The 12,430-nt window shown below is 46.8% G+C and overlaps 1 protein-coding gene across 1 annotated transcript; it reads right to left on the bottom strand.

Annotated features, from left to right (window-relative positions):
- Positions 1–2,090: 2,090 nt before the first annotated feature.
- Positions 2,091–11,563, bottom strand: PRDX3 (peroxiredoxin 3). Its single transcript, XM_070470271.1, has 7 exons — positions 11,456–11,563; positions 9,836–9,971; positions 8,008–8,149; positions 6,613–6,748; positions 5,697–5,800; positions 3,261–3,426; positions 2,091–2,947 (listed from the first exon to the last, which is right to left on the bottom strand). The coding sequence occupies exons 1-7, from the start codon at positions 11,489–11,491 to the stop codon at positions 2,894–2,896; spliced, it is 774 nt and encodes a 257-aa protein (XP_070326372.1). The 5' UTR covers positions 11,492–11,563; the 3' UTR covers positions 2,091–2,893.
- Between the last annotated feature and the right edge of the window lie 867 nt (positions 11,564–12,430).

A 12,430-nucleotide genomic window follows, 5' to 3' on the forward strand; every position in this document is an offset into this window, starting at 1 on the left:
GAGCCCCGCCCCGGGCACGCGCGCCCTCTGCTCCTCCTTTCCGCGTGCGCTTCGTTCCAGCTCCCGGGTTCCCGCGCGCCTGCTGTTGCCGGGAGCCCACCTCCTCCATAGGCCAGGTCTTCCCAACCTTGTTCCTCACTTTCGGGTAGGGTGGCCGCCTCCGGGCCTAGACGGGTCCCCTATGTAAACCCCATATCACGGGACCTACAGTGGAGATCTGATCAGGGGCGCCTGGCGCCTTCCGCAGCCTCACCCTGCAGTCCTGCAGTGTCTGAAATTCCCCTAGCACAGGCTTTGTACTCTAGGAAATCTCTTCGATTGCACCTGAAGTCCAGCGTACACGGGATGGGGGATAGGACGTGCTATATAATTTGTGAGGCCCAGTGGTACCTCTTTTTTGAATTTTCAAAAGTCGACTTGAGAGCATTAAACCAAGCCCTGGGGTCCTAGGTTCCCCAGCCCTGCCTCCCAGGCAGTGTCTGCCCAGGGTTTTCCCCTGGCGCTGGGGCAAACCCAGTTTCCTCTGCTGTACACGAGAGGGTAGAGACCACTTGTAGAGGAAAATGTGCCTTCCTTCGGCCTCCACCCACTTCCCCAGCACTGGGCTGTGTGAGGGTTATGTGTGTTTGTGGAAGGCTGGATGTTGAGGGTGTTCAGGGGGCTCCCGAGGAGTCCCAGGTTAGGGACCTGGTGCCACGGAATACTTGTGTGGCCATGGTCGTCAGTATCTTCAAGTCTACTTTCTCATCTGTAAAATGACAATAATTGTACCTATTGTGTTTCTGTTGTGGGTCCAATGAGATAAAACATGTGAAAGCCCTAGCAGTGCTGGGTCCATAGGAAGTGCTCAGTCTGGACCACTTGCAGCCGGTTGGCCTTTGCCTTCCCTTTGATTTTACCTCCGGGAACATGAAAGCAGCTCATGGTTTTCTTCAGGCCCATGTGGCCTCTCAGCTCCCACAGGTCACTTTTCCGTATCTCTAAGACTTCCTCTCCTCCTCCATGAAGACTTTGCTGATGCCCATAGCCAGGTAAGGTGCTCCCCTCCTCAGAGTTCCCCGGAAGGCATCTATTACCGTAGTATTTAGCACATCTGGATTATCCTGCTGGCTCTCCCGCCAGTGTCACAAATCCAGCCCTGCTGACCTGCTTTCCTCTCTGCACTGTTATGGGTCTAGTCTTAAGAGAGGAGCCAGAGTGAGCCTCTAAGAACAAGGTGATGTAACTCTTCTCAAAACATTTTTGCCATTTCCGGTCTCAGAATAGAATCTGAAGTCCTTAGCTTGTCCATAAAGCACTCTGGGCTCCCCATTACCATTCTCCTCCTTCATGGGTCTGGTCATATTGTCCTTCAATTTTTCACCCACCCCAAGTCCACTCTTGCCTCAGGGCCTTTGCACCTGTCATTTGCTTTGCCTAGAACCTTTTTATCCCTGCAACTCCCTCACCTTCTAGGTGTTTTATCTCATTTGACACCAAAACCCCAAGGTAGGTACAGTTAGTCATTTTGCAGATGAGAAAACAGACCTGGAGAGATTGACTCCCTGAAACCCCATTAAAATACCTGTACCTCTCTGCTCTAGTCCCTTGTTCCACTTTATTGTCCTTCCAGACATTCTATGTAATGTTATTGTTTATTCCCTCTACAATGTAAGTGCAAAAAGGAAGAGGTATGTCTTTTTTGTTCGTTCTGCCTCCAAAATAGTACCTAGCATATAGTAGGCACTCCAGGATGTGACTGTAGCTTGCCAGGCTCCTCAGTCCATGGAATTTTCCAGGCAAGAATACTGGAGTGGATAGTCATTCCCTTCTCTAGGGGATCTTTCCAACCCAGGGGCTGAACCCAGGTCTCCCACATAATAGGCAGATTCTTTATGGTCTGAGAAACCAGGGAAGCCATTAAAATGAATAAATGCTTTCATATTTCTTTTGTCCAGTTCCTTGGGTGTGGAGCCAGCATCTTATTCATCTTTGTAGCCACTGAGTTAAATGCTCAATAAATGTCTGTTGATATAATCAGAGAAGGAAAACTAGAGAGCCCCACAATATAAGTAAGCTGAAGCAAGAATTAATGGTGTTAAAAAGGCAAGTATTTTAAAATATGTTTATTTTTTATATTTTTTAGATGGAACACTTCAAGAAAAAATAATTACAATAATTCAAATGCATGAATGATTCAAATTCATACTGCAATCCCTGGATTCAATAAATATCCTTTCTAATTATACCCAATCAATATTAGAAATGTATGTAGACACTAAGTCAGCTAACAAAGTAAGTAAAATAACTATATAAACTATAAATCTCAGGAATGGGGAACATGCATGATCAGTTAAGTCACTTTGCCACTGTGTTGTTTTTTTTTTTTAAAAAAAAAAACATGATTCACATTTCCTTCAACCATATACACATTCATTCCAAGTGTTAAATTAGACCACTAATACTAACAACTTAAAATTATGGTCTTTAAAGAAAATTCAGTTTAACACAAAGAAATTTAAGAGGAAAATTTCAGGACCCTTGATCAGAAGTTTTCAATACCTGTCGTACTACTCTGGTATACACAAAGGTTCAAGTAAGGCTGAGGAAAAAGATCTGTTTCCTTTTCCTACTGAAGACATGATCCAAGAAATAGGTGAACTACACACTCTAGAAACTAGCCATCCATCCATACCTTGCCCTGGACTCATCACATTAGTAACTGAAAACGTTTTAAAAGCCTTGGCCAACATTACAAAAACAAAACATTTAGAGTAATACTATTTATGAATACAAGCATCATTGGGTTTTTTTTTTTTTGCTTTCTATAAATACTAATCTTTGAAAACCTACGAGTGAGTTCCCACTGTGGTTCTTTTCTGGTGTGGGAAGTTTCAGGTGTGCACGGGATGGTCTACTGATTTACCTTCTCAAAGTATTCTCTGGAAGCAGTTGGATGGGGCTTGATCTGAAAATACAAAAACATTTCCCTGGGTAAGTGACTTTATGATCTCAAAAGGGAGCTGAAGGCCCTCAATTTTTAACCTACAGTTATTTAACTTTTAAAAGATTGGTCTGTTTCCTTTAAAACACATGGATGAAACTGACATGAACAGCCTGCCTGGGGCCTGGTCCCACCCCCACCCGCAGCAGCTTCACACATTTGCACACCACCTCCACCCTTGCTCCAACGTGGATATTCCAAGCCAGCAGCCCTTGAGGCAGTGAGGACCTGGGACCCTCTTGGCTGGGCTCCCATTGCTTTTGGGAAAGAAACCTACTGTAGGAGACTCGGGTGTCCAGTTGGCCGGGCAGACTTCTCCATGGGTTTCCACAAACTGGAACGCCTTCACCAAGCGGAGGGTCTCTTCCACACTTCGGCCCACTGGGAGATCATTGACGCTCAGATGCTTGATGACTCCGTTGGGGTCAATTATGAAGAGACCGCTGCATAAAGATTCACCCTCATCAGAGTGTCAACATTACCAGAGCTATAAAGACTCTACTTCTACCCTGCCTTTAATTCTCCTTGATAGAGCATTTATTAAACTCTATCATGTGCTTAAAAATCAGGTTTTCCTTATACAGAAAGCTTATCATCTCTTATTGATGACAGGTGCTTTAACAAAGATAGAACTGGACTAGGCCACCACGGAAAACAGGCAGTGTTCACATTCACAGATGTGACCTGGATGTCTCAGAGTATCTGAAGGTCACTGAACCACACAGAGCAAAGACTTCTCGTTAGTGATGCAATAAGCATTCTTTGGGCAGCTGTATCAAATTTGGCAAGAAACCATAGCCGACTGAGAAGGAACAGAGATGTATTTTATCTGTATTCTGTAAATACTTATGAGTGAATTGAGTAGCGGGGAGAAAATCCCATGGGAAAATTTACTGGCCTTAAGTCTAGGCAGAGTAGAAATCTAAAGGAAAAACAATCCCATCACTTTTATTTTGGGCTACCCTGAGGTACAGTTTGTATAGGGAAGACAGAATGACTGCTTAGTACTCTTCCATTATTAAGTTTTCAAAATAATGAACTGGTTTCCTGGAATTCTTCGAATCTTGGATTTAAATATATTTGATGTGTTTCAATCACTGACAGTTCTTATTTTGATGCAGATTGTCCAAGTGTCCCCTCACTATCACTTAGCAGCAGTGTAAAGAGGTAACCCGCCACCCTGGGGTTTGTGCTTATCTTCTATACAAGGGAGGGTGACCCCCTGACTTACCCAGAGGTCATAAAGCTCAAGAGGCTTTTACCAGTCCATCTTTAAAAGGGTGTGGTATCCCAAACGTTGATCACTCAGGAAAAAGGCAAGTCAGAAAAAACTCAGAAGATAAAAAGGTGGTTCTCCCTCCCTGGGCCTGGCCTTAGGGGGTCTAGGCTCTGAGGCTAAGGGGGTCCCGGTGCAAGTTCCTGAAGGGTGTAGCCAAGGTGGAGTCCACAGTGCAGATGCGGAAACAGAGAGCTGGGTTGGAGATGGGCCCGCAGCACAGTCTCCAGAAAGAAAGGCTTATCTTACAAGCCAGACTGACTCCTCTCCCTTTTGTCAGTCCTAACAGAGAAACTAGGAGGGAGGTAACTACAAAGTGAGACTATACAGGGGATTCTGGGAGGAAAACACCAGGACTCTTCTCTTTCCCTTGCCAATGCTGTCAGAGCTAGGCTTCCACTTATTATAGGCAGCCAGTAATCTCCTTGGAGTCAAAAGGCCCAAGTTCCCAGGTGGCTTCTGGAGCCAAAATTCCAGCGTACCCCGAGCAGGCTGGAGATCAGCTACGACGGTGGGCACGGGACGGGTTCGAGCCAGCCCCTGACAAAACTGTGAGGCCCATCCAAGTGGGATCCTCGCTTGTGTCCTGGAGGTCAAGTTCTGCCCCATCCCTCCTTCATCAGTAGCCATCATGATGCCTAAGTTCTCGTCCCTCCCAGGAAGGCTGACGGCCTGGGATGGGGCTCACAGCAGCTCCGAGGACCTGTGCCGCAAACTCTGTAGCTGCCTCACCTTACTCAATGCTCACAACCAACCCGGGAGGTACATTCTCACTTTAATTATGGGGAGAAAGGGACTCGAAGAGGTTAAATATCTTGCTCAAAGTCATACAGCTATTGAGCAGCTGGGCTTTAATAAATTCAAACTCTGGTCCAGTTCTAGCGCTTGTACAAGATATTATCCATACCAGGAAACTGACTCCTACCCTTGCTGGCCCCCTCTGCCCCCCACCCCCTATCTCCAAGCAGTCTGACGGCTTCACTGCGAGGAGTGGCTCCCATGTGGTCAGGGAGAGTGAAGCAGTGTGACCATTAAGACGTGGTATTGGAGACTTCCCTGGTGGTCCAGTGGCTAAGACTCTGTGCTCCCCAATGCAGAGGGCCCTGGTTAGATCCCTGGTCAAGGAACTAAATCCTGTGTGCTGCCACTAAGAGCTGGTGCAACCAAATAAAATAAATAAATATATATTTTTTAAAAGGGTACAATATCCTTCTTCAGAAACGTGCCCAGGGAGACACAGGGGGCACACATATCACAGTCATTCTGAAAGACTGCCAATCCTCGCAGGAGGCATCCACTGATGCTTATTACAATAAAAGACAAATGAAGGGTTTGGGGTTCTAAAAATTCCCTACCCAGGTTTCTGTAAATTGCCTATGAAGTACGATAACGCTAAACACAAAAAGCAATTTTAAGTTCATACAAAACGGATCTTACCGTAGCGCAAGGCCTGGACCTTCTAACAGCACACCGTAGTCTCGGGAAATCTGTTTGGTCAAATCTGACAAGAGTGCGATGTTCATATGGCCCAAACCGCCATTCTGATAAAAATACAAACAGGGCTGGTGGTTACACTGTGGCTCCCACAGCCTCCTCAGCCAGGTGACAGGGCGACTGACCAACACCAGCCAGACGGCAGTAACTGAGCACAGCGGGCCAAGCGCTGCGCTAAGCTCTTTCTACTGCCTCCCTTCCCCCTCCAGCTCCCTGGAGTAGCTACTAGCATCATCGCCATTCTACAGATGACAAAACTGAGGCGCACACAGGTTGAGTAACTTGCTCCAGGTCCCAGCTAAAAAGGGGCAGAGGCAGGATTTAAACCCAGCGAATACTACAGACTTTTCTTTTTCTAATTCTTAAAGTATCCTTTTGGTTGAAGATTCATTTCTGAAGCAAAAAGGTGGAATAATTAAAAAAAAAAAGAATACTTTGAATTATTTGATAGTCCAGCATTATAGCTAGAAATTGATTCTCCCAAGCAAATTTTTAGGCAAGAATACTGATCATGCAGAAGAGTAAAACCAGAGAACCTAACCACTGTCCCACGTGCCTCACAGGGTACGGGGATCTACAGGGTCCAGCTGAGAGGGGAGACAATGGAGTCCAGCTGTTTCCCCAGCCCTGCTGAGCTTGTTCTCCGTTATTGTTTGGAAAACACAGGTGTACTGAGGAGTAAATACATGCCATGTTACAGGAGACATGGATAGAGCTTAACAGAATCTGCTAGTAGGTTAGGATTGACGGATAGCCCATTTCAGACTAGTCATGCTTTAACAACTTTGAGGTTGGTCTTTCATGGGATCTGGCAGTTTTTGAGATCACCAGTGCAGAGGTGGTGTGGATATGTGTATACCTTCCTCGGCGTGTTTATCCAGGCCAGGTGGCTGAAGTGGGAATCCACCGACACTGCAACGACTTCACAGTTCACATCATGAAATTCATTGGCTTTGTCACTGAAAGCAATAATTTCTGTAGGACACACAAAGGTGCTAGAAAAAAGGACAGGAATTCTCATCAGAGAATGTTTTTTATTTTTTTTATTTATTTTTTTTTTCCATTTATTTTTATTAGTTGGAGGCTAATTACTTTACAACATTGCAGTGGTTTTTGTCATACATTGAAATGAATTAGCCATGGATTTACATGTATTCCCCATCCCGGTCCCCCCTCCCACCTCCCTCTCCACCCCATCCCTCTGGGTCTTCCCAGTGCACCATGCCTGAGCACTTGTCTCATGCATCCAACCTGGGCTGGTGATCTGTTTCACCCTAGATATATATGTTTCGATGCTGTCCCAGAGAATGTTTTTTAAAAGACTTTTAAAATCTGAACAACAGTTGTCTAAAGAGTAGTTTTATTTTCTTAAAGGAGAAAAAGGCAAAAGGGTTAATCATCCCCACTGAACTCCTGGTCACAATGATACTCCAGTTTAAAAAAAACAACCACTAACTTTCTATTTTAAGAATCATATCAAAAAATAGGGGTGGGGGAGGCACACTCCAAGAATAAAGACAGAATTTTATTAAATAAGTAGCTTCATGAGAAAATTCATTTTATCATCCTTACTTTTCTCATCTCCCCCAGAGCAGTGGAAACTTCCTCGCTGACGGGCTTACAGGCACCACTACCCTAGAGTGAAACGCGGGCTCGAGGCTCGTGGGGTCAGGAGTGCAGCTCCCGGGCTACAGGGCCGTAAGACAAGAGCCACAGGGCTTCTCTGGCGGTCCAGTGGGTAGGAATCTCCTTGCAGTGCAAGGGACACAGGTTCGACCCCTGATCCCGGAAGATTCCACATGCCCCAGAGCAACTAAGCCGGTCCACCGCAACCACTGAGCCTGAGCTCTAGAACCCAGGAGCCGCAACTACTCAGCCCACGTTCTGCAACTATTGAAGCCCATGTGCCCTAGAGCTCATGCTCCGCAACAAGAGAAGCCACTACAATGAGGAGCCCCCGCTCACCACAACTAGAGAAAGCCCACGTGCAGCAACTAAGTCCCACTACAGCCAATAAATACACACACACAAAAAAAGCCATATTAAAACCCATTAAAAGGAATACCACTCCTCCCCCTATACTTAGCACTTGTGAATTAACTACAGATGCAAGCTGTATCAACAAGACCATCAGTGATAGAGTCAGCAATAACCCTCCCCTTGACAAGAGTAAAGATAGGCCGTGTCAGTGGGAAGGCAGCGATCTTTGCTTGCTCCCAGAATGATGCTACAGCGTCACAGAAAATACACTTACAAATCCAAAGGATAGAAGAAGAGCACTAAATATTTCCCTTTAAAGTCATCAAGGCTAATTTCTTTGAACTCTCCGCTGACAACAGCCGTGCCCTTAAAATAGGGTGCATGCTGGGTGACGGCGGGGGCATGGTATGAGGAACCTGAAAAATACCCCAAAAACATGCATATACAGTTCATTCGTTAAACCAACCACTTCTCTGATTTTACTCAAACCTCTCCCAGTAATTAGTCAGTAGTATAATTAAAAGGTTCAGTTCAATTGTACATCTTACAAAACTGTTTCTCTTTCCATAGGTTTAGACTGTACCCTAATTCCAAGTGCTATGGAAACTAAAGAGACAGGAGGGAATTCCCTGGCAGTCCAGTGGTTAAGACTCAGCTCCTGCTTCAGGGGACACCAGTGTGCTCCCTAGTCGGGAAACTAAGATCCCACATGCCATAAGGTGCGGCCAAAAGGCAAATAAATAAATAAAAGAAGACAGGAGAGAGTAGGGATGGAGGAACATAGAATTAATAAGGACCAATGAGCCTGAAGGTGGGTTCTAAGCATGGTCTGGATTGTTGCCAAGACCAGGGCGGATGGCACAAAGGAAGGAACACAACAGGTGCGGGGAATGGCCTGTAGCAGAGTTTGCTTGACACAGAGAACAGGTGTGCATAGAAGGAAGACGCATGGGGGAGAGAGCAAGGACGGTGGAAGGCCACGCCGAGAGGGCCCTTGTATATCAGACAGATGGGTCTGTTCTTAAAAGGAGAGATATAGGAATCACTGGAGGCTTCTGTGCAGGAGATGGGTGATGCGCTGGCTGTTCTTAGGAAGATTAGTCGGGCAGGGGAGAGTGAGAGGAGCAGGGAGAGCCTGATGTCAGGAGGTGACTGCAGCTATCTGAGTGAGCGGTGAGGCAGGCAAGGTACAGCAGAGGGGAGAGAAAGAAAGGAAAGGATGCAAGAGCTGTGTCAGGACTGCAGAGGCCAGGCTTCAGGCTGGGAAGGCGGGACAAAGGAGGCCAGGTGTCAAGATGCCTGGCTCCAGAAACAGGAGGAGCTACTGGGAGCTGAGGTTTGGGACAGGTGAAAAGGAAAGTTAAACTCCTGTCATCAAGTTGATACTAGAAACTTCTTACAGCTCGAAGAAAATTGTAAATTTTTTTAGAACACTTACCAACAAACAAAGGTTTTGCTAAAGTACACCCCCCCACCCCCACCACCATTACAAGTTAAATAGTCTTTTTTAAAGGTGGGACAAACAAAAAGGAGGCCTTTCCAAATGCCACTCATTATCTGCAGCTGTGCCGAGCAAATCTCATATTTTAGAATGGAGTATAAATCTCAAGAAACAGCTGTGTGTCACTCAGATCACGGAGGAGTCCAACAGACTGGCCTAACATGGCCACGTGGAGCCAGGCCACAGGTCTGAATCCAAAAGCCTTTAGAGTAGCTGCACCGTCCGTCCCTGGTCAGCTCATACCCTTCACACACAGCAGGCCCAGGCACCTCTGGCTGTCCCCACCCCTCCTTCATGTTCCTCGACCCAGGGGATTAAAACCTCTGGAGTCACCAAGGAAATGTGACACTTGGGCAGTCTGCCTCAGTGAGTCGCAACCCTTGGCAGAACATGAGAATCACTTGGTGAGCTTTAAAAAAAATTCGATGTTCTGGTCCCACCCCGGAGATTGACTTAATTTGTTTGGGTTGGGACTAGGAAAGTGGTATGATAGCAAAAACTCCCCACGTGAGTCTAATATATGGCCATAGTTCAGAACTCCTGTTCAGAGATGATAAATGTTTCCATTATCTGGTCCAACCCAAAGCATAACAACACTTACTGGTGCTAAAGGCGAATTTTGCTTGATCAGAACCAGACCACAAGGCATTTGTCAAGCACATTCTTCGAGAAGCAGCGGGCCTAAGGGCTGCAGAGGCTGAAATGCCCCAAGGAATGGCACTCACATGTCGGGCAAGCTAAAAAGAAAAACACTTTATATCAGAACGTATTCCCAGAATGGCAGCTGAAACCCTGCTGAAAGGGCATCAGGCCACTAGTGGCCTCCGATGGCCTTGTTCCCATGAACAAAAACTCCAAACTGCAAAAGCATGGATTGAGTCTACAGGTTCTTAAAATTCCCTTCTGCTTCCTTATCCTTTAAGACTGTAAAGGAGACTAGGAAGACAGGGAGATGTTGGTCAAAGGGTACAAAGTTGCAGTTATGGAGGATGAATAAGTCTAGAGCTCTAATGTACAAGCATGTTGACTATACTTAATAATACTGTACTTAAGTTGAAAATGAGAGTATTATTATTCTAAGAGAGTAGACAGGTGCACTCATCACACACACAAAGGCTAACCATGTGAAGAGATGTTAATTAGTTTGACTATAGTAATTATTTCATTACTTATGATGCACACTTCACATATGTAATTTTTATTTTTTTAAAAAATATAGGGAATTCCCTGGAGATCCAGTGGCTGAGTGTAAATGTAATACCATATACATATGTAAATATAATTATCGGGTTGGCCAGAAAGTTCATTTGGATTTAACCTGAACGAACTTTTTGGCCAACTCAACACATATGTATTAATTAATGGGAAACAAAAGACGGCAAGGCAGAGGGAAATTACAAGAATGTGAAAATTCCATGCTTTTAAAAGGAACCCGGAGCACTCAGCCCAGGAGACCGGCCAGGCTGTGTATTAAGCTCTTTACCAGCAGATGTGCTGGGCACGTTCTACTATGTCAAGGTTTTCCCTTGGAAGAGACAAGGCCATTCCGGCCCACACAGAAGCAAACAAACAGAGCAAGTTCAGCCTCTGGGCTGGGTCAGACCCCTGGACAGGGGTCAAGGGAAACGTTTGCTCAATTTCGGAGTCCAGCATGACTCTGGAAGAAACAGCCTGGGTGGAACCCCACCACGAGAAAGGAGAGGGCGGGCAGCCAAGAGCCTCAGGCACTTAAGGACTTTGGTTACTTTAGCATTTTGGTGTCCATTCAGCATTTAAGGGGATGCCACGGAAACCCTTGAGGTAGGCAGTCCATGCTAAGGTAAGGAAGTTATCTGAGGTTCGGAAAAGAAAACAATGGCCCAAGGTCATAGAGTCGGTTATAGAATCGGGACCAGGGGACAGGTCGCCTGCATCCAGAGCCAGGTGCTTAAGCAGGGGACAGGAGACTGGATAGCGGCCCAGGACTGGGAGCGAAGAGGGATTTGGAAACTGGAATGCAAGGCGGGGAGTGGGGGGGAGTGGGGGGTTGGGTGGGCGAAGGGCGGCTCTGCGCAGGCGCGGGGAGCCTGCCTTAGAGGAGGCGGCCCCTGGTAAATTTCCCTCTGACATCCTCCAAGGGTGAAAGACCCCCAGGCCAAGGGAAGCGGCATCCCACTTGGGAAGCACGTTCTCGGAGCCACCGCAGGGTCTAGGTGCCTGTGCCCCGCAAGCAACCACTCACCGAAGCCCGGAAAAACCTTCCCGCCGCGGCCGCCATCTTCGGTGCGCAGGGGACCGCGGGGCCGACGGAGACGCAGAGGCGGTGGAGCCTACGGGGCGTGGCCAGGGGCGTGGCCTCGGCGGACAGGGGCCGGCCCGCGCCGGAGCCGGGGCTTGGAAGAGCTACGACATTCGACATTCGATGGGCCCTCTGCCTGGTACACGTCTCGGTTGTGGGGTCCCTCAATCCCACCCAGAGGAGGATTAAGTCCTGTTAAAACTCCTAAGTAGCTTCATGTTTGGGAAATTGATACTTTGTGTCTGTCGCCCCAGCCTAAAAAGATCCAATCCAGGGTGGGAAGATAGATATTTCCATATTGGCTACTGGTTTAAGAACTGACTCATTTGGAAAGACCCCGATGCTGGGAAAGATTGAAGGCAGGAGGAGAAGGGGCGACAGAGGATGAGATGGTTGGATGGCATCACTGACTTGATGGACATGAGTTTGAGCAAGCTCCGGGAGTTGGTGATGCACAGAAAAGCTTGGTGTGCTGCAGTCCATGGGGTCGGAAAAAGTCGGACACGATTGAGCGACTGAACTGACTGAACTGTGAACCTGTGGATTACTGTTAGTGTAAAAGGCTCCCTTTCCTATTTTGGCCTGAGGTAGAGACTTCTGGCTCCTAGATGAAATGGAATTAATCATGAATGCAATTTCAGGGACTTCTCAGTGGCTGAGACTTGGTGATCCCAGTGCAGGGGCTGGGGGTTCCATCTGGAGTCAGGGAACTAGAGCCTACATGACTCAACCAAGAGTTTGCATGCTGCAACTAAGATTTGGTGCAGTCAAATAAATACTAAATGTTTTAAAAATCATTAATGCAGTTTTTCTGTTAGTAAGCCAAGTTGAAGAAGGAAACGGCAACCCACTCCACGTTTCTTATCTGGAGAATCCCATCGACAGAGGAGACTGGCAGGCTGCAGTCCATGGGGCTGC

Source organism: Odocoileus virginianus, chromosome 7, assembly GCF_023699985.2.
Source record: "Odocoileus virginianus isolate 20LAN1187 ecotype Illinois chromosome 7, Ovbor_1.2, whole genome shotgun sequence".
Lineage (NCBI taxonomy): Eukaryota > Metazoa > Chordata > Mammalia > Artiodactyla > Cervidae > Odocoileus > Odocoileus virginianus.

Excerpts from the sequence above, each read along its gene's own strand:
- PRDX3 (XM_070470271.1), bottom strand. The coding sequence starts at position 11,491 with ATGGCGGCCGCGGCGGGAAGGTTTTTCCGGGCTTCG. Across the intron at positions 8,150-9,835 it reads AAAATTCGCCTTTAGCACCA|GTTCCTCATACCATGCCCCC; the intron begins GTAAGTGTTGTT and ends GGTATTTTTCAG. Across the intron at positions 6,749-8,007 it reads TTCTTCTATCCTTTGGATTT|CACCTTTGTGTGTCCTACAG; the intron begins GTAAGTGTATTT and ends CCTTTTTTCTAG.